The sequence below is a fragment of the Neofelis nebulosa genome, chromosome 8 (genome assembly GCF_028018385.1).
Source record: "Neofelis nebulosa isolate mNeoNeb1 chromosome 8, mNeoNeb1.pri, whole genome shotgun sequence".
Lineage (NCBI taxonomy): Eukaryota > Metazoa > Chordata > Mammalia > Carnivora > Felidae > Neofelis > Neofelis nebulosa.
Genome location: NC_080789.1, coordinates 61,582,463 through 61,603,627, shown reverse-complemented (window position 1 = coordinate 61,603,627; position 21,165 = coordinate 61,582,463). Strand labels below are relative to the sequence as shown.

General features: G+C 46.1%; 1 protein-coding gene and 1 long non-coding RNA gene across 3 annotated transcripts in view; one reads left to right on the top strand and one right to left on the bottom strand.

Annotated features, from left to right (window-relative positions):
- Positions 1–407: 407 nt before the first annotated feature.
- Positions 408–21,165, top strand: part of LOC131519451 (uncharacterized) — a 36,735-nt gene continuing 15,977 nt past the window's right edge. The window contains exon 1 of the long non-coding RNA XR_009265628.1: positions 408–527. This is a non-coding gene — a long non-coding RNA (uncharacterized LOC131519451). The remainder of the gene's footprint in view (positions 528–21,165) is intronic.
- LACRT (lacritin) lies at positions 13,133–16,837 on the bottom strand. 2 transcript variants are annotated; one of them, XM_058742486.1, is made up of 5 exons: positions 16,721–16,837; positions 15,424–15,471; positions 14,180–14,284; positions 13,716–13,802; positions 13,133–13,280 (listed from the first exon to the last, which is right to left on the bottom strand). In XM_058742486.1, the coding sequence occupies exons 1-5, from the start codon at positions 16,776–16,778 to the stop codon at positions 13,219–13,221; spliced, it is 360 nt and encodes a 119-aa protein (XP_058598469.1). In that variant the 5' UTR covers positions 16,779–16,837; the 3' UTR covers positions 13,133–13,218. The 2 variants fall into 2 exon arrangements, with proteins under 2 accessions (XP_058598469.1, XP_058598470.1); XM_058742487.1 differs by lacking the exon at positions 15,424–15,471 and having other exon boundaries at positions 16,721–16,834.

The window sequence follows — 21,165 nt, the reverse complement described above, 5'->3', positions numbered from 1 at the left end:
GGGTACTGGAGGTTCAACACTGAGCAAAACAGACCTGGTCCCTGCTCTCCCAGGTGGGATTGCCAGATAAAATGCAAGCCATGCAGTTACGTATGATTTTCAGATAAGCAGGGAATAATTGTTTTAGCCTAAAAAATGTTGCATGGCACATACTTATAGTAAAACTTTGCTTACTTAACTGGGTGTTCTATATTTTATTTGGTAAACATGGCGATCCTACCCCAGGGCTCCCCACCAGCCTCCAGCCTCGACCATCTGTCCCTCCAAGAGCCCAGCCTCCTCCTGCTCTCAGTTAAGGATTCTGGGGCAGGGCAAAGATGGATGGGAGAGCTGACTGTGTGCCGTTCGTGTAGCTTCGTTCTGAGAAAAGAGGTCACAATGGTTCTCTGCACACAGGTTCCAGACTTTGGTCAGATGATCCTGTTACTCTGGCCACTCCTGTTTGGTGAGGGAGTCAGGGTCTTATCTAGAGGTAATCACCAACAGGCTGGGCAGAAGGAAGACCAGTGGCTTCTGAGGAGGCCTGGGTAAGAGATCTGTCCATTTCTTTTTTTAAAATTAAATAAATTTTATTAAAAAATTTTTAATGATTTATTTATTTTTGAGGGAGGGAGAGAGAGAGAGAGAGAGCAAGCAGGGGAGGGGCAGAGGGGGAGACACAGAATCCAAAGCAGGCTCCAGGCTCTGAGCTGTCAGCACAGAGCCCCTGGAGGTACCCCAAGACTTGTCCATTTCTGACCCTCCACACTGGATGGTTCCAACCCAGGTCAATGAGATCCCTCTCAGTGAATTTTGAATGTGAGACAGAGAAAAGGAAAACTCACCCGCTCCGTTCCTCTCCATTTAGCAGGTCTGGGATGTAGTGCAGGAATTTGCATTTTGAAACCAGTGTCCAGGGCCTCCTGGATGGTTCAGCCAGTTAAGCGTCCGACTTCGGCTTAGGTCATGATCTCACAATTCTGTGAGTTCGAGCCCAGCGTCAGGCTCTCTGCTGTCAGCGCAGATCTTGCTTCGGATCCTCTGTCTCCCTCTCTCTCTCTGCCCCTCCCCCGCTCATATGCACGTGCTCTCTCTTTCTTTCTCTCAAAAATAAAAAAAACATTTGATGGGGGCACCTGGGTGGCTCAGTCTGTTAAGAGTCCCGACTTCGGCTCAGGTCATGATCTCACAGCTCATGAGTTTGAGCCCCATGTCAGGCTCTGTGCTGACAGCTGGGAGCCTGCAGCCTGCTTCAGATTCTGTGCCTCCCTCTCTCTCTGCCCCAACCCACTCGCATTCTGTCTTTGTCTCTCTCAAAAATAAACATCAATGGCACAAAAGCAGACACATAGACCAATGGAATAGAATAGAAACCCCAGAACTAGACCCACAAAAGTATGGCCAACTCATCTTTGACAAAGCAGGAAAGAACATCCAATGGAAAAAAGACAGTCTCTTTAACAAATGGTGCTGGGAGAACTGGACAGCAACATGCAGAAGGTTGAAACTAGACCACTTTCTCACACCATTCACAAAAATAAACTCAAAATGGATAAAGGACCTGAATGTGAGACAGGAAACCATCAAAACCTTAGAGGAGAAAGCAGGAAAAGACCTCTCTGACCTCAGCCGTAGCAATCTCTTACTTGGCACATCCCCAAAGGCAAGGGAATTAAAAGCAAAAGTGAATTACTGGGACCTTATGAAGATAAAAAGCTTCTGCACAGCAAAGGAAACAACCAACAAAACTAAAAGGCAACCAACGGAATGGGAAAAGATATTTGCAAATGACATATCGGACAAAGGGCTAGTATCCAAAATCTATAAAGAGCTCACCAAACTCCACACCCGAAAAACAAATAACCCAGTGAAGAAATGGGCAGAAAACATGAATAGACACTTCTCTAAAGAAGACATCTGGATGGCCAACAGGCGCATGAAAAGATGTTCAACGTCGCTCCTTATCAGGGAAATACAAATCAAAACCACACTCAGATAGCACCTCACGCCAGTCAGAGTGGCCAAAATGAAGAAATCAGGAGACTATAGATGCTGGAGAGGATGTGGAGAAACGGGAACCCTCTTGCACTGTTGGTGGGAATGCAAATTGGTGCAGCCACTCTGGAAAGCAGTGTGGAGGTTCCTCAGAAAATTAAAAATAGACCTACCCTATGACCCAGCAATAGCACTGCTAGGAATTTACCCAAGGGATACAGGAGTACTGATGCATAGGGGCACTTGTACCCCAATGTTTATAGCAGCACTCTCAACAATAGCCAAATTATGGAAAGAGCCTAAATGTCCATCAACTGATGAATGGATAAAGAAATTGTGGTTTATATACACAATGGAGTACTACGTGGCAATGAGAAAAAATGAAATATGGCCTTTTGTAGCAACGTGGATGGAACTGGAGAGTGTGATGCTAAGTGAAATAAGCCATACAGAGAAAGACAGATACCATATGGTTTCACTGTTATGTGGATCCTGAGAAACGTAACAGAAACCCATGGGGGAGGGGAAGGAAAAAAAAAAAAAAAGAGGTTAGAGTGGGAGAGAGCCAAAGCATAAGAGACTGTTAAAAACTGAGAACAAACTGAGGGTTGATGGGGGTGGGAGGGAGGGTGGGTGATGGGTATTGAGGAGGGCACCTTTTGGGATGAGCACTGGGTGTTGTATGGAAACCAATTTGACAGTAAATTTCATATATTAAAAAATAAATAAATAAATAAATAAAATAAAATAAAAAAAATAAAAAAAAATTTTTTTTTAAATAAATGAACATTTGAAAAAAAATTTTTAAAAAATAAATAAAACCAGTGTCCAGAGAAATTCTAATGCAGGGGTGTTGAGGAATACACTCCCTTCAGCAATAGGGTGGCTTTTTTTTTTTTTAATTTTTTTTTTTTTTTAATTTATTTTTGAGACAGAGAGACAGAGCATGAACGGGGGAGGGTCAGAGAGAGGGAGACACAGAATCCGAAACAGGCTCCAGGCTCTGAGCGGTCAGCACAGAGCCCGACGCGGGGCTCGAACTCACGGACCGCGAGATCATGACCTGAGCCGAAGTTGGACGCTCAACCGACAGAGCCACCCAGGCGCCCCAATAGGGTGGCTTTTAAACAAAGGCTCAAACTCTTTTTTTCTGGTAAGGATTTTGGGAGGGAGAAAGTCTATTGTTTTGAGTGTGTGTGTGTGTGAGAGAGAGAGAGAGAGAGAGAGAGAGAGAGATTACTATGGTGGTTGCTGGCTGGAATGTTGGAGTTTGGAGAGAAGGAGGAGGAGACTAACATTCTGTGAGAGTCTGATCGGGAGTCAGACGCACGATGATTTTAATTCTCACACTGATCCATAGGGTGGTATTGATGGCAGATTGGAAAACTGAGGCTCAGAAAGGTGAAGTAAATTTAGCAAGGGATATAGATGTCACCTGACATGATGGGATTTGAATCCAGATCTGTTTGGCTCTGATTTCCATGCTCTTCTCACCATGGCTCACCGCCCCCACGAAGCATCGCGAGTGTTGACTCCACAGTGCGGCAACCATAAACCCTTGCTTTTCCAGGGGGGGATCCGTTTTACATATTCTGTGCTGTTTCTTCCAGACCCATTGACTACCCTGGGAAATCAATGTTTGTGCCTCAAATCACTTCCCAGACTGCCTGTCATCCCCGGGGAGCAGGGAGTTGCTCAGAGGGTAACAGAGCCAGAGGGAGGTGAAACAGGAAAGGGTTCAGGAGGGAGTCAGCAGTTAAGTGCAGAAAGCTCCCATTTCCAGGGGACTCTGGAGCATCCAGGGAGGGAGAGCAGCTTCTGTCTTGCTTCTCAGTCGGGCTCCAGCAGCTCTTCCTGAGTGAGTCCGTTGTTCCCTTCTTCAGGGTCCATTGCTTGCAAGTTCACTCCAGCCATACCCAGTTTCTCTGCCGGAAGGTCTGGGCCAAACTTGACTCTGCCTGGGCAGTCTGTGGAAAACACTCTCCATCTTGGAGATGGGGCCTTGAGAATGTTGCCCACGTGCACTGGCTGCTCTGTGTCCCCTAGAAGGCCTGGCGTGCTGCACTGGGGGTCTGCGAGAGCTGATGGAGAGGCTACCCTGAAAGCTGCAGTTTACTAGGGTGCCTCCTGAGCACCCACTCACCCACCCCTGGGGCCCTGGGCATGCTTTCCCCCTCTCCTCTGAAAGCCCTACCAACCACCCCTCAAACTACACACATAATATCCGATATGCCATTGACGCCTTATTACTGTCTAATTCACAGGCCCCATTTAAATGTGGCCAGTTGTCTCGATAATGTCCTTTATGACAAAAGGACCCAATCCAAGATTACGCATAGAATGCTGTTGACACAGTTCCTCAGTCTTTCCTTGATTTTCATGGCTTTTCCTCTTCTGCAGATGAGGGGCCAATTGTGGAGCATGTCCCCCACTTCGGGTTCATCTGATGTTTCCGCATTATTAGAGGCAGGTTCTGCATTTTTGGCAAGAGTATCAGCAAGCCATACTATATTCTTTATATTATATTCTATCAGGTGGTTCGTAATTTTGATTTGTCCCATTTTTGTGATGTTAACTTTGATCGATCGATCACTGATTAACCAGACGTCTGCCAGTTTTCTCCAGTGTGAAGTTACTCTTTCCCTTCTTTGTAATTAATATATATATATTTTGTTGCAAAGCAATTTGAGGCTATGTAAATATCCTGTTCCTCGTCAAACTTTTACCAATTAGTTTTAGCACTCATTGATGCTTTCTGGCTGAATTACTTAGGCTGAATTGCTTATTCCTGTGATGGTTGCCAAATTGTGATTTTCTAGGTCAGTCATTCCCTCTACATTCATTAGCTGTCATTCTGCTGTAAGGGAAATCTTTCTCACTTCCCCATTTATTTATTCATTTATTTATATCAATATGGGCTCATAACTTCCTATTTAGTCAATGAATTATAATTTTGTTACTACCATTGGTTTTCATTATTATTATAGTCTTTTATAATACTTTTCTTCTCCATTGACCATGGTTAGTCTGAAACAAGTTGGCCATAGGCGGGAGTAAGCTAGCCTTTTGGTTAGCTTGTGTATTCTCTTGTCATGTCTCCATCATTCTTTGAGCAGTTTTTCCTTTCTGGCACAGCAAGGCATTCCAGACTCATCGTGTATTTTCTCTGCGCCAGCCCTGCCTGGTAGCAGCCATTTCTGCAAGGAACTCTGCTCTCTTAATGGTATTTAGAAACAAAGATTCGGGCTCTCGGTGTGCTCATTGTTCTTGAGATGTCGCCACTTCCAGGCCCTTCCAAGGTCAAAACTAGGGAATATATGAATGTATGTACATATACACATGTGTGTGTATGTATGTGTATTTGTAGAAATAAATAACACATGCACATTTACATCTAGATGTATTTCTGCATCTATTTACATATACTGAAAACCATGAGTTCTCATTGTTATGCCCAATTTCAGTCTGGCACCATAGAATTCAGGCCTGCTCACCCTGCAACACATAGACCCCCCCACCTCCCCTGCCTGCTTGGGCTCTGATACCCCACGAGAGGCCACCACCTTTCCCCTTGTCCCTGCTTTCCCTGGGCAGATATCCTCCTCATGGCTCTACACTTCCAACACCCTGCTCCAGCTTTCCAGCGATGTACCACCCCCCCCATCCTTCCCGCCCCTGCAGACACCTACCTTGCTGGGTTCTGCCTACTGGCTTTTGTACAGGATTATTCAGGGAGGAAGTCAGGAATGCAAGCATAAGATGCGTGTTTGAATGCAGTTGAGAGGACGACAAAATGAAGCGGCTACTTTCTTATTGATATATCCTTTAATTCACTGTTTATAGTGTAGTTTTGCTTTGCGATCCCATCTGAGAATCTTTTGCTTTTAATGCATGAATTTGTGCTATTTTTATTTATTCATATAAATGACACGTGTTTGATACTTGTTTTATCTTTTTCATGCTGTCCTTCCACTTTACAATTTTTTATCATTTATATTTGGCTACATGACCTATTTATTTTTTCTCTTTTATGTGTATTTCTTCTGATAATATAAAAGATTCAGTTTGTTTATAGTCTTAGTGATTATCTTTATAACCATAACTTCAAATGATGTACTCAATGCTGTATCACTTAGATTGATTCCCTCCACCAGCAATGATTAAAACAGTGTACTTCTACTTCCTGCTCTCCTTTTTACCGTCTGATTTTCATGGATAATAGGACTAGTGTTACTTTTTCTAGTGATTTCCTTTATGCTTACAATTAAAAAAAAAATTTTTTTTTTTTAACGTTTATTTATTTTTGAGACAGAGAGAGAGAGGGAGACACAGAATCGGAAGCAGGCTCTAGCCTCTGAGCCATCAGCCCAGAGCCCGACGCGGGGCTCGAACTCACGGACCGCGAGATCGTGACCTGAGCTGAAGTCGGACGCCTAACCGACTGAGCCACCCAGGCGCCCCTACCATTTTTTTTTTTAATGTTTATTTATGTTTGAGACAGAGAGAGACAGTGCGCGTGAGGGAGGGGCAGAGAGAGAGGGAGACACAGAATCTAAAACAGGCTCCAGGCTCCAGAACCCGACGTGGGGCTCGAACCCACGAACGGTGAGATCATGACCTGAGCCCAAGTCGGATTGATGCTCAACTGGCTGAGCCACCCAGATGCCCCGATTTCTTTTATACTTTAGTTACTTGCTTTTGCAGGTTAAAAATAGTTTTTGATACTCTAACTATAAAAGTTTCACGTGTCACCTGATTTATATTAACTCCTGCTTGCTGTTCCATCCCAGCCGTCCCCATGCTGATCTTTGGTTACGTTCTCATAGTTTATAACACTTACTCTGCTCTGTAACCATAATTCCTGCAGCAACTTGAGCTTTTTTCTTTTATTTTTTTTATTAAAAAATTTTTTTTTTAACATTTATTTATTTTTGAGACAGAGAGAGACAGAGCATGAACCGGGGAGGGTCCGAGAGAGGGAGACACAGAATCTGAAACAGGCTCCAGGCTCTGAGCTGTCAGCACAGAGCCCGACGCGGGGCTCGAACTCACAGACCGTGAGATCATCACCTGAGCCGAAGTCGGCTTCTTAACCAACTGAGCCACCCAGGCACCCCTGAGCTTTTTCTCTTGCACTGAAATGGATTTAGCACTCACACCCAATCCTTTTACCTCATTTTCTGGAGGCTGGTTGGAGTTTATGTCTAATAGTGTTTTTGAAAAGGGTTCACAGGAATGAAATGCCCTGAATTTGGCATCCTGGAAATACGTGTCTGTTGCCTTTAGTCTCGTAAAATAGTTTGATTTAGTACAAAGTGTTTGGGCCTCATTTTTCTTCTTCCAGAGGACTTTGTAGGGATTTCTTCACTGTCTTTTGGTGGTGTAGTCTGGAGGCGACCTGAATATATTTTTTTCCCCCTCAGCAAATGTGTTGGTAGTTTTGCCTGAATGCCCAAATATCCTTCATCTTTGAAGATACTGAACTTTATTGGGCCAGTTCTCAGCATTAGTCTTTTTGAATCGTTCACTGGTGTCAAGTATATTGAGGGAGTTGTGCAACCAACCTCCAGAACTCTGTCGTCTTGCAAAACTGAAACTCTATACTCACTAAACAGCGGTTCCTGGTTTCCCCCTACCGCCCCCCCTCCCCACGGCCCCCGCCCGCCAAGCCAGATTTCGATTTTCTTCTATTTTTAAGGAACACTGTCTTCAATTATGTTTTTCTTTTCTAGGTGTTCTCTTTTTCAGGAGCAGGAAGTATACGTGTGGCAGATCTGGTTACAGACGAGGTGTTCTTGGTTTTAGTCCTCTGAGCATATCGTGTCCCTTGGAGAAGTGTGTTGTCAGCTCTGCCCATGAGTGTCATAATGGGACGCTGAGTCAGCATCCTCCCTCCATTTGGTTCCAGTTTCAGGGGACTTGGCAGGAGTTCTTCATAGAAAGTGTTATTTGGGGTTGTAAGTGCTTTCTATTTTCACCCCAAGTGGAATTTACATATCTGTGCGAATTGTTTTTGTTGTGATCAGTTCAACTGGTTTCAGAGATAAGAAGTTGGTAGATTTGTCTTTACTCCTCCTCTTTATATTGGAATTATGTTACTGTTTTTTCCCCTTAATTTTTATGCAATTTATTTAGAATATAATCTATATCTGAACATTAAACATCCATAATCCCAGAAAGCAGGAAAACAAGCCAGAAAGAAGCCAATTTTAATTAAGCAATTATTATTTTTTGGTCATTTCCTGAAATTTGCAGGGGGGGGGGGGCGGGAGGGAGGTAAAGAGCTGCGGTTAGACTTCCATGTGTTAGCGCGTGCGTACCTTGAGGGGTTTGCTGGTAGATACCACACGGCCCGCCCCCACCTCCCAACCAGAGTAAGTGTTGGAGTGGACAGACCTGTACCACCAGGGGGAGCTGTCTGCTCCTTTTTTCTGTGGCCTGCCTGGGTCCTCCAGGGTTGCCATTGCCTCTGGTGTGGAAGGAGATTTCATCCCGGCTGGGGGTTCCTCCGAAACGGTATCTGGGGAAGCTCTTCCCTTTCATCAGGCTTTGTCCCCATTGCGGTGCCTCCAAAGGCACCTGTGGTTGGATGTGCGGTGGCTGAAGTTTTTCTCCTTTGAGGCTAGAGGACCTGGGGCGCGTCAGGGTGCTAGAAGGCAAATAGCCTAGGAGACTGGGTGGGTATTATCAGTGGGGAAAATGGGATAAGTGTTGTGTGTAGGTATGGGCCTCAGTGGATGGTGCTACATGAATCTCGTTTAAGTACGCAGACCACTCGTTGGGGTGCCTGGGTGGCTCAGTTGGTTCAGGGCCTGACTTCCGCTCAGGTCATGATCTGCGGTCTGTGAGTTCAAGCCCTGCGTCAGGCTCTGTGCTGGCAGCTCAGAGCCTGGAGCCTCCTTCAGATTCTGGCTCCTTCTCTCTCTGCCCCCACCCCTCCACTCTCTGTCTCTCTCTCTCTCAAAAATAAAAAAAATAAAAATACAGAGACCACTTGTTAAGCATCTGTTACCTACTGAGCATTAGCGATCTCGCGCAGACTCACTTCCGCCAGCCACCTGCCTGGTGGAGAAGCACAGCATGCCGAAAACACGTTCTGAGAATAGAGAGGTGTAGTGTAACCCCCCTGATGGTTTTCTCATGGTTTTCTCTTTCACATAATGCAAGCGCCCGACGTAAGCTTTGATTGGCACAGCATCTACTTCCAAGAGGGTTATGACTAGATAAAGACTAGATGAAGTCAGCCACATGACTGGATAAAAAACCAGGCTGCCTTCTTTCGCTCAAGCTCCTCTGGTTTAGAGGTCTTGGTTGGTTTCGATAACTAACCCTTTGGGCTGCTTGTTTTTCCTCTTTTAGCACTTAAAAAAATTATTTTTAATGTTTATTCATTTTTGAGAGAGAGAGAGAGACAGAGCATGAGCAGGGGAGGGGCAGAGAGAGAGGGAGGCACAGAATCGGAAACAGGCTCCGGACTCTGAGCTGTCAGCACAGAGCCCGATACGGGGCTTGAACCCGCAAACTGTGAGATCATGACCTGAGCTGAAATCAGACACCCAACTGACTGAGCCACCCAGGTGCCTTAACTTTAAATTCCTGCTTTTATGTTTTAAATTCATCAATAAAGAGTGAGCCTATGAAACCCTTGACCCCAGTAAAAGCGGAAGCCCAGGCCTGTGTGCTCTCTGTTTCTGCCCACGACCTTCCTGTGTGGTGCCAGGTGCGCTATGTCATTTACGGGGCTTATAAGTAATGACCTTTTCTTCCCCCCGAAGTTTCACAATGGTTACTGCCGAAGGGCATCTTGCAATCATAAGAAAAACCACGAAGGCCACCACATTGGTTATTGATAGGCTGAGACCAGCACAAAACCACAGTATGGAGACATTAATTTCACAGGATGAAAATGGAGAGGAGGGTGGAAGTGGTGATTTATTTAACTTTCAGCTAATGTTTATCGAGTGCCTGCTATGTTCCGGAAACTGTTTCAGGCACTGGGGATGCCTCAGTGAAAAGAATAGAAACCCTTGCCCTCATGGTGCTTACATGCTAGTGAAGAAAACAAAGAAAACAGACAAGTAACTTATATAGTATATTAGTGAGAAATGCTACAAAGTGAATAAGTTCTAGAGATCTGCGTTACAACATGGTGCCTATAATTAACAATACAATGTCATGGCTTAAAAATTTGTTAAGAGGGTTAATCTCACGCTAAGATGCCAAGTGTTCTTAACACACACGTGTGCACACATAGGCACAAGAAATCTTTTGGAGGTGATAGATATGTTTATTACCTTGATTGTGGGAATGGTATCATGGGTATATGCATATGTCCAAACTCACTAAAATGTATACATTGACTACATGCCATTTTTTCAACGTTTTTTTTTTTTTTATTTATTTTATTTTTGGGACAGAGAGAGACAGAGCATGAACGGGGGAGGGGCAGAGAGAGAGGGAGGCACAGAAGCGGAAACAGGCTCCAGGCTCCGGGCCATCAGCCCAGAGCCTGACGCGGGGCTCGAACTCACGGACTACATTTTTTGTGTATTAAATATATCTCAAAATAGCTGAAAAAAAAAAAGAAGTGCTAAGGACAAAAATAAAGCAGGGAATATATGCGGGAAGTGGCAATTAAAATTTTTTTTTAATGTTTATTTATTTTTGAGAGAGAGAGAGAGAGAGAGAGAGAGAGAGAGAGAGAGAAAGCACAGGTGTGGGAGGGGCAGAGAGAGAGAAGGAGACACAGAATCCAAAGCAGGCTCCAGGCTCTGAGCTGTCAGCACAAAGCCCAACGCGGGGCTCAAACTCACGGACCGCAAGATCATGACCTAAGCCAAAGTCGGACGTTTAACTGACTGAGCCACCCAGATGCTCCTAAAAACATTTTTTTTTAGAACAAACTATCGGAAAGAGAAATTAAGAAAACAGCTCCATTTATAATAGCATCAAAAAGAATAAAAATAGTTAGGAATACATTTAACAAGGTGGTAAAAGATGTTTACAGTGAAACTCTAGGAGATACATGTCAATATAATGCAACATTATTCAGCCATGACAAAGAAGGAAATCCTGCCATTTATATCAGTGTGGCTAGAACTTGAGGGCATTAGGCTAATTGAAATAAGTCAAACAGAGAAGGGTACATTGTGTATTCACTCACTTACGTAGGATCTAGGAAAACCTGAATTTGTAGAGACAGAGTAGATTGGTGGTTGCCAGGAGCTGGGAAGTGGGGGAAATGGGTGACAGAGGACAAAGGGTATGAAGTTCTGGTGATAACATGAAAGTCAGGAGCATGAAGAGAGGATGCGTTTGGGGATGGGGGTGGTGTGTATTACTTTCCTAGGGCTTCCATAATAAAGTCAAATGGATGACTTTGAATGGCAAATTTATTGTAGGGCCATACTCTCTCTGAAACTGGTAGGGGAGAATCCTTTCTTGCCTCTTCTAGCTTCTGGTGTTTGCCGGCAATTCTTGGCATTCCTGGTCTTACCAGTGCATCACTGCAGTCCCTGACTCCATGTCGCATGGTCATCTACCCTTGATGTGTCTTCACATCATACGTGACTCTATGTCCAACTTTCTCTCTTCTTTTTTTTTTTTTATTAAAAAAAAATTTTTTTTTTAAATGTTTATTTTTGAGACAGAGAGAGACAGAGCATGAACGGGGGAGGGTCAGAGAGAGAGGGAGACACAGAATCTGAAACAGGCTCCAGGCTCTGAGCAGTCAGCACAGAGCCCGACGCGGGGCTTGAACTCATGGACCGCGAGATTGTGACCTGAGTTGAAGTTGGCTGCTTAACCGACTGAGCCACCCAGGCGCCCCCAACTTTCTCTCTTCTTATAAGGACAGTAGTCATATCGGATTATGGGCCCACCATAGTCCAGTATGACCTTCGCTAATTTATATCCACAATGATTCAATTTCCAAATAAGGTTAAAACTTCCACAAATCTTTTTGGGGGACACAACTGAACACATAAAAGGGTGGCAGTCTACTTGAGTGTGAAGTGCCCTATTTACCCAGTGTTGATTGTAACTGGCACTCAGGGGGGACCTGCTACTGGAGGTCTCTCTGTGCTTCGTAGGCAGTGCTCTCAGAAATGGAGAATGTGTCATCATGGTGGGAGGAGGGAGGAAGGAGATGAATTTCTTCACCCCATTTAAAACAGGGTCTATGTCGGGGTGCCTGGGTGGCTCAGTCGGTTAAGCATCTGAGTTCGGCTCAGGTCATGATCTCATGGTTTGTGAGTTCAAACCCCACATAGGACTCTGTGCTGACAGTGTGGAGACTTCCTGGGATTCGCTCTCTCCCTCCCTCTCTCTCTGCCCCTGCCCCCCTCTCAAAATAAATAAATACATAAAGAATAAATAAAACAGGGTCTAGGTCGAATGCTCTCACTCCCAGGATAGAGGGGGTGGGTGTTAAGTGGGGTGGAGGAAGGACCATCTAGAATCAAGGACTCTGGGAGTGTTAGAAAGCACACCCTGCCACACACCAGGCTTGGGAAGAGGGTTGGCAGGAGAGCGTTGTCCTGTCTTCCTCCACAGTCATGAATATTCTTCCCCTGCTCACCTGTGTGCAGAGTGTGAAGTGCCATCCCAGACTGTGGTGGAGGGAAACGGGGTACGCTAATCACATGGATTGTTGCAGTGGGTTAATAGGCCTTTTAGTCAAGTGCCAGCTCTCACTGCAGCGGCTCATTATTTTACTGATCTGGTCTAATTAGCCATTGCCCTTCACTTGGGCCCAGTGTAGAAAGGGTGAATGGAAGGCAGGAGGGATGCATTTTTAATAAGGGCACCAGAAAAATGGCTTTAATAGAGTGACTCGGGCTTTGACTATTTTCAGGATGACAAATCCTGGTTCTTTGGAGGTTGATTTAATTTTTGGAAATGCTCAAATGTCATGAGGCACTCTATGTGAGCGATTAGACCAGAACTGGAGAGGCATTTGCACTAGAAGGAGGCCCAGCACGTGTGGCTGGTGGCTCAGTGCAAACGAAAGGGTTTGTTAGGGGTTGTGTCCCCAAGGAAGGCTTGACAGGCCCAAGGGCCTGGGTGAGGACACCCAGGGTCTCTTGGCGTTCCAGCGGATGGCTTTGCTCCCCACCTCCTCCCGGGCCCGCCCCACAGAGCACAGGCACACAGCATGTTGGATGCTTCAGTTTAATCGTTCTGGGCTGCAAGCATGTTTAAGGCTTTGAGTCCAGGGGCCCTGTTCTTTTCAAATTCTTAGATTCAACTTAGAAGAAAGGAACTGGGAACGAATTTCTTCAGTTTTTCTGCTAATTCAACTCCACCTAGAAGAAAGCAGAGGTGAGAATGAGGCTCACAGGCCCCAGGCCCCAGCTCCACCCTGTCCATCCTCCTCAACTCCCTCTTCTGCTTTGCAACCTCACCCAGCCCCTGGACAGCTTTGCGTGGGAGTCAGAGGGATGGAAGGTGGATTCACCAGAGCCTCAGGGACCCGCCCGCTCCTTCCCCATCTGGGCAGGCTCCGCAGTGGGAAGGCTGGCGCTGAGACCCAGGGGCAATCTGGCATCAGGCAACCCTGTGGTTTGAGTGTGTGTGAGAAATTGGGGACATTTGAAGACAACAGGAGGGAAGATTCAGTGGGGAGGGGCTGTGGCAGTTCCAGGTCTCTGGGCAAGGGGGTCCTGACCCACCTCCTGCCCCTGGATGATGAGTGGTGAGTATTCCTGTTCCCACAAGGCTCTGCCTTGGGATATACTCACGTTCATAAAGTTTTCCTTCACGCAGTTTTTTTCTTGCTTCTTGAAAGCCATGTTCTGCTACCAAGCTACCTTTGCTCACCAGGAATTCTAATTTTGGAGCAGAAGAATCACATTAGCAGAAAAGTCCCATCATTTTGAGAAAACTCCCCCTTCCCCCTCCTGCCCCTCACCAGACATTGTTCCTATACAAATCCCTAAAGTGAAGAAGTTTTGCTGAGGGGCCCAGCTTCTTCTCTTAGGAAGGCGGGTGGGCCAGGAAAGAAACCATGGAGGGTGCAGGCAGCAAAATCTATCGCGGAAGCTGTGTGAGTGGGTACAGTGTGAGCCCTTACTTGCGACTTTACGGTCAGGGGAATGAGTATGTCTGCTTCTCCCTGGACTCGTCTCTGTGGGAGGAAGTGTCATGGAGGCCTGCCACCAGAGATTCCTCTGGGTTGTCATCTGGCGTAGAGACAGAGACTTACTCAGTGGGTTTAGTCCTTCTTTACTTGTGGTGGCGCTGTTTGGCTCCTGGGGTGTCTCTTGGGGTGAAACAGTTTCCGCTGGAGATGTAGTCACTTCAGGTTCAGCTGCAAACACGCCAATTTGTTGATTTTAGCAAAGTCAAATGGTTTTTAGTTTTGGAACGAGTGGCAGAGCCCAGGATACCTAGTATGTGCTGGGGGCCAGGCTACGGAGATGATACGATTTCTACACACAAGTGCCTGTGAGGGACTGAACGTTTATGTCCCCCTCCAAATTCATATATTGAAATCCTACCCCTCAGTATGATGGTCTTAGGAGGTGGGGCCTATGATGTAATTAGGTCATGAGGGTGGAGCTCTTATGAATGGGATTAATGTCTTTATAAAAGAGACCCCAGGGCTCTTTCTGCCATGTGAGGATGTGGTGAAAACTCAACAGTCTGTAATCTGGAAGAGGGTCCTTACTAGAACCTGATCATGCTGGCCCCTTGATCTTGGATTTCCAGCCTCCAGAACTGTGGGAAATAAATGTCTGTTGTTTAAGCCATCCAGTCTGTGGTGATTTGCTGTGCAGCCCAGATGGACTAAGACAGTGCCTCTTGGATGGCAGGGTTGGAGGGCAGGGTTGCATGCTTCTAATGGGCAGGATTGGGGAGGTATTTGGGCTAGGATATGGGGGGAATCAAGGAGCTAGTCAGAGCGACGCTGGGTCTTGAAAGCAGGATTTTGGCAGGGAGGATATTCTAAAGGGGCTTCCTTGGGGGCAGGAAGTCGTCAGTCAGCCAGAGTTCTGGGGAAGGTGTGTATAGGATAGGAATGGAGAATGCAAACAAGTTCAATTTAGCTGATGTGGGCTGTACATGAAGGAGAAGCATGGAAAACCAGGATGCAAATGGAGTCTGAAGCTGGATATCGGGCAACTTGCTAAGGAGTTGGGAGTTACAGGAAGGGTGTGTAGGTGAAGGTATTAATACCGCATGGGTATAATTTCCCTTATCACTCAACCTCATCTTTTTCTCCCTTTTATCCATAACAAACCCTTTCCCCATTCTTCCTACTGATCTTGCCTGCCTGGGTTGTCCCATTTCATCCTTAGCCTTGTTGCACCCCCATCCATGCTCCTCTTGTTACCACCAAGAGCAGGACCCACCCCCACCCCCCATTCTTCTTCCAGCCTCCACCCACATCCCTGGCTGTTAGACCCTCCCCTTGAGCACAGGGACAGGAGGGACAGAAGGACTCACTGGCCACAGTCCCCGGAGTAGCCTCGGTGGGATCAGAAGAGGCATCTTCTGCAGTGGAAGAAAGAGGTGACAGTAAGGACTGAACCTGACCCATCTGAGCCATCCTACCTCCCATTCTGTATCCTCAGCTCTAAGGAGAGTTCATGGACACAGGGAGACACGTTTCCCTATTGGTGAAATGTGCCCTTCTGCCTCATCAGTAGACCCACCAAGCACTCTGTCTGGTGTTTAACCCCTCCTACAGTTGTTTGAAGCAGGTTCTCCCGGGAGAAGTGTAATATGCTCTGAAAACTGCCCTCCTCCAGATTGCCTCTGGCCTGTGAGGGTGCCGTGAGATTCGCGCCAGGGAATTGGCTGTGGTTGGAGGCGCTCAGGGTCCTCTGTGGCTGAGGGGGACAGTGCAGGGGCCATGCGGCCATGCATGAGTGATTTCTGGGATTGGACTCCAGCCCTCCTTGTCTCTGTTCTTTCAACACAATGTTTATGCAAAGTGCTCTGCTAAGTGGAGGGGGTTCAGTGCTGAAGAAGGTGGAAAGACCCTGCCCTGACCCAGCTTACATTCCATGACATAATTATTGAGTCACTGTGTGATGGTGCTAGAGGGGTAAGTGGGGAGTGGTGTGATAACAGCAAGCAGGGTCTAATTTTTCCTACATGTTCATAGAAGGCTTTTTTGAGGAATTGATATCTGAACTGAGATTTGACGGATGAGAAAGCATTGGCCAGGTGACATTCTGGATTGGCTGGAGGAGAGTGACAAGGAGTGGAAAAGAATTCCAGGCAGAAAGAAGAGCAAGAAGGAAGGCCCCAGTGTTCGAGGAGCAGCAGGGTTGTCCTGGCACGAATAGCGCTTTTCTTTCTTTCTTTTTTTGCTCTTCTCAGGAAGAGGCATCCAGAGACACAAGGCCATGGGCAGGGCCCATTGCTTGGCAAATGGACCATGGGCTAGATTTCAGCCCCCTCCATCCCCTGCCTGGCACCCCTGTGCAGGGGACAACCTGCACCTCTATGTGATGGCCCAGAAGGCCTGTAAGAGGGCCAGGGTGGCTGGAGCATAGTGGATAAAGGAAGGTGTGTGAGGGGATGGGCTGGAGAGCAGACAGCGCCAGGGGGTTCCTGGCTCCCTGACCAACGCGGGTAAAGAGCCTATGGGCAGAGAACTGGGGGCAGGAGTCACTTGCAGGAACAGGAGGAGCCAGGACAGCACTGGGAGAGAAAGAGAAAAATGAAGACCAGAGTTAAGGCTTCCCTGGACTGTCAGGGCTCTGGTGGGGTACAGGGGAAGGGCCATACTCACGGGCACAGACCAGGGCCCCAGCCAGAGCTGCCAGGAGGAGGAGAGCTGAGAATCTCATGCTGTGGAGTGAGAAGCAAGTATAACCACAGAATCCTCAGAGGGTCCAGGAATACCAGTGCAGATACTCCTGGGCCCTTTTAAGGATACCGAGGGCCAATGGGAATCAAGTTTGGAGGGGTGTGACTTCCGTGTCCTCCTCCCCTTCTTCCCCAGACTGTCACTTGCTAAGTCAACAAGGGATATCTGGGGCTGGCTAGTAGCTGGCATCCTTTCCCTACTGACTTCCAGCCATCCTTTTCCTCCCCCCTTCCTTCTCCTTCCTACTTGCCCTCTGGCTTCACATCCTTGGGATCTCAGGGACCAGATGCAGAGCAAATTTTGTTTGGGGAGATTCTAGAATGTGTCTGTTGATGGTATTAATAGGACTGGCGTCTCCCCCAGGAGGAGGTTGGGTGTTTGTAAGATCATGTTGTCTACCTTTTGCCTCGATCTGTACTGGACTCCGTGCAGGGGCTTGAAGGTTTCCCCAGACTATGTGAGCTTCCTTCCCCAGGAGGCCACACTCAGAACATCTGGGGACTAAGTTCATGGTTCCTTTCTCCTCTTGAGGGGACAGGTTTGGAGGCATGAATGACTTCTCTGGAGTTGTCTCCTGCTCTTGAAGTTATTATCTAACCCCTAGGAGGAACTCCTAACCCTCAGATGGACCCCTGTCAACCTCTATCATCAGGCCCAACTGATGGGAGCCCTTGTTTCTCAGAGGATCTTCTGATTACAGGACAATGGTGGTTCACTGAAGTTGGAACTTGGTTCTTCCTTCAAGTGGGGAGCTGATCCATGGTGTGAACAACCCAGAGAAGCAGATAATTGTGTTTGACTTGGGATTTCTTCCTTCCTTGAGCTGGCATTCAAAAGGCCTGGATCTTGAGTTCTGGCTTTGGCATATACACAGGATGGTACATTGCTATATACTGAAGACCTTAGGGTTTTCATCTGTCGTCTGGGAGTTACAGCTGCTATGTACAAAACTGTGATGGAAATTAAGTGAGATAATACATGGCAAAGCATTTTTTCAACAATAAAATTCTATGCAGATGTGTGGGATACTTGTAGTTTGCAGAAGGCTCATCTTTCTGGGTAGGTTTGGTTCAGGCTGGTGCTGAATGCCAAATAGAATGGGGTGAAGGAGACACAGGAGATGGTTGAAGGGGTGGTGGGTGGAGAATAGGGTTCTGTATACAAGTTTGTGACTCTCATTTGCTTGGTGTTAGCTTTTGCCAGGCCCTGGGTGGTCCTGCAGCTTTCTGCCTCAAGGCAGTTCTGAAGATTGGTGTGGAGAGGGGGTATCAGGAAGTTTATAACATGAGGGTGCTTGGGTGCTTGGGTTCAGAGCATTAGTGTCCTCATAAGATAAAGGAAGAGAAAACTGATGGAGTGGGACATCACAGGCATGAGGGGTGGGTCCTTTGGGGCTATCCTTAATCTAGGTTTCACCCATCCTTAACCTGCAGGTAAGATGACAATGACATTCAGGAGGTTGATCTGCTCCAGTCATGTCAAGTAGGAACTGGGTTTAAAGCAACTGCTCACCCACTAACTCCCTGTGTGATTTGATACTTAAGATTTATCTGGCATTTAATGATGGCCAGTAGGTGAAGAAGAGGGATGCGTTGAATTAATGCAGGGACAAGACTTAGCATTAACAACCCATCTAAGGGTCCAGGCCTGGAAGCCTTGAAGATGGTGGTGGCTTTAACTTGATGGGGAGATCTTGAGGAGCAGGAGAGAGTTTTGACTGCATCAGTGCCCTGGTATGTGTGTGTGTGTGTGGGTGCATGTGTGTGTGTCCATGTGTACGTTATAGTAGGAGAGGCTGTGCCTCTAGATCCCAACGGTCTCCATGAGCACGTCAAAAAAACCAACAGGAGCAAACCATGATATTTGCACAAGTTTTTCTAAGAGGAAATTAGAACTTTGGCATCAACACTAGAGCTGTCACAGAGCAAGGTCTCTCCAAATGTCACTGCTCAGCCCTTTTCCTCTCCTAATTCTCCTCTTGGCTTCATGAATTAAAGAGGCAGGTATTGACATAAATGTGGGTGAGATGGAAGGTATGGAACTTAGTTCCATAGAAAATTTTCAGTATTTTATAACAGGGCCCAGGAGAAATGTTACGCCAAATTATAGGGCCTGGGAAAGAATTGGATATGTATCTTAAAGAAGAGAGATGCACCTCGTGTATCTGGGTGAAGAGCTGTCTTCTGTGATGTCTTGTCTTCTAAGGTATCTGACCTCCATGATAACTCTGTCAGTTGCCAAGGTGTCTTTTCTTATTTGTTATTCTCCTGGTTATTCTCTATTCATAGTTCTTTGCTTCCTTCCCTGCTTCAGATCTGTTTTCTGACCATCTCTGCACTGGTCTGGAAGGATGACCTTTATGGGGTGCACCACCTGGGCTCTCTTGCCTTCTAGCTTCTAGTTGAGTTTGGCCAATGGGAGACACTAGTGGGAAGTCAGAATGGGAAGAGAGGTCAAGGCATTCGTTCTTCCTGTTCTCTCCCTGCTTTGGCAAGTGTGGCAGGTAGATACCTTGGTAGATAGACTTCTAAGATGGTGCCCAGCGATCCCCACTTCCTGGTATCTATGCCGTTGTGTAATACCCATTCTGGATCTAGTGATTCACTTCTGACAAATGGGAAATGGAAAAAGTGATAGGATATCATTTCTGAGATTAGGTTATAAAAGACTATGACTTTTGTTCTGCTTATATGTATAATATCTCTCTCTTTCTGAGTCTTCTCAGCTTGCTTGCCCGGATGAAGAGAGCTTCCATAGCATGAGCTGCTCTGTGGAGAGGTCCAGGTGGCAAGGAACTGAGGGCTGCCCTCACAGTTCATGAGAAACTGAATCCTGCCAACAATCATGTGATTGAGTTTGGAAGTGTGTCCTTTTGTAGTTGAGTCTTGAGGTGACTGCAGTTTTGATGATATCTTCATTGTACCTTGTCAGAGATTCTGAGCAGAGGACCCAGCTAGGCTACATCTGGACTCCTGGTTCACAGCAATTGTGAAGTAAGAAATGATGTTATTTGAAGTTGCTAGGTTTTGGAATAATTTGTTATGAAGCCACCGATTATTAATACAGCATGGAGTAACAGTGGATGTGTTCCTCTATGACAATAGTTTGTCTGGTGACACTGGTTCCACAGCTCCATTTCCTAACTGGTGTCAGGGAATGCCATTTCCTCTCCCTTCAGTGTTAGGGATGGTAATGGCTTTCTGCTGCTGTGAGTCCTTACTTGTACCTCTGTAAATAATTTTTTTTTTCATTAAAACGCCTCTTAAAAAAACTTTCTGATCATGCCATAGGTTTTCTGCCAGGATCCTGAGTGATACGTTCCACCCTGTCTGACCCATGCTGAATGTCTCCTCCTTGTTCCCCTTCTGTGTGTTAAACCCTGTCCTGGGGTTAGAGAGTTAGAAGACACTCTAAAGGAGAAAGTGACCCAGACTCTTGGGGTAGATAGTTCACATATTCAAGACACAGACTTAAGCTGTGTTTATGAGGGGTATCTTACCCTGATTGGTGCAATTCACATGGCTGATCTTCTCTGCCACGCTCTTATGGCCTGGCCCAAATTGCTACACGCCCCTAATGTCCTTGATCATTCATCTGTTCGTGGGGGAGGTGTGAAGACAAAGCAATGAGTAGAATTATTTTAAAGACTCTTATTCTACTTATTTAACAAACATACAACATATAATATGTGCCAAGCAAGCGCTGTTCTCAGAGCTTTATAAATTTTATCTCATTTAATCTGTATAACAACCCAATGAGATGGGTACTGTCAATACTCTCACTTTACATATGGGGAACTAAAGTAAAGGTAGGTTAAAGGACTGGCCCATGATCACATAGCTAGTATGGGGCAGAGCTGGTTTTAGACATGGGCTTTCTGGCTCCAGAGTCTTTGCTATCAACCACAACTCTATGCTTGAATATGAAATCTATTTTATAGTAAACATTAGGCCTTTATAACACTGTTTCTCTAGTCTTAACTAATTAGTACCTGTAATAATCAGGGTCCTTTAGGGAAAATAGAGCTAATTGTGTGTGTGTGTGTGTGTGTGTGTATTATTTTAAGGAATTGGCTCATATGATTATGGAGGCTGGCAAGTCCAAGATCTGTAGTTCATGTCTGAAGGCTACTGCTGGCAGAATTCCTTCTTGCTCAGGGGAGGTCAGTGTTTTGTTCTAGTCAGACCTTCAACTGATTACACGAGAGTCACCCATATTCTGAAGGGCAATCCACTGAACTCAAAGTCCACTGATTTAACTATTAATCTCACTCAAACTCCCCTCTCACAGAAACATCCATAATGATGTTTGACCATATAGCTGCGCACCATGGCCCGGTCAAGATGATACATAAAATGAACCATTAC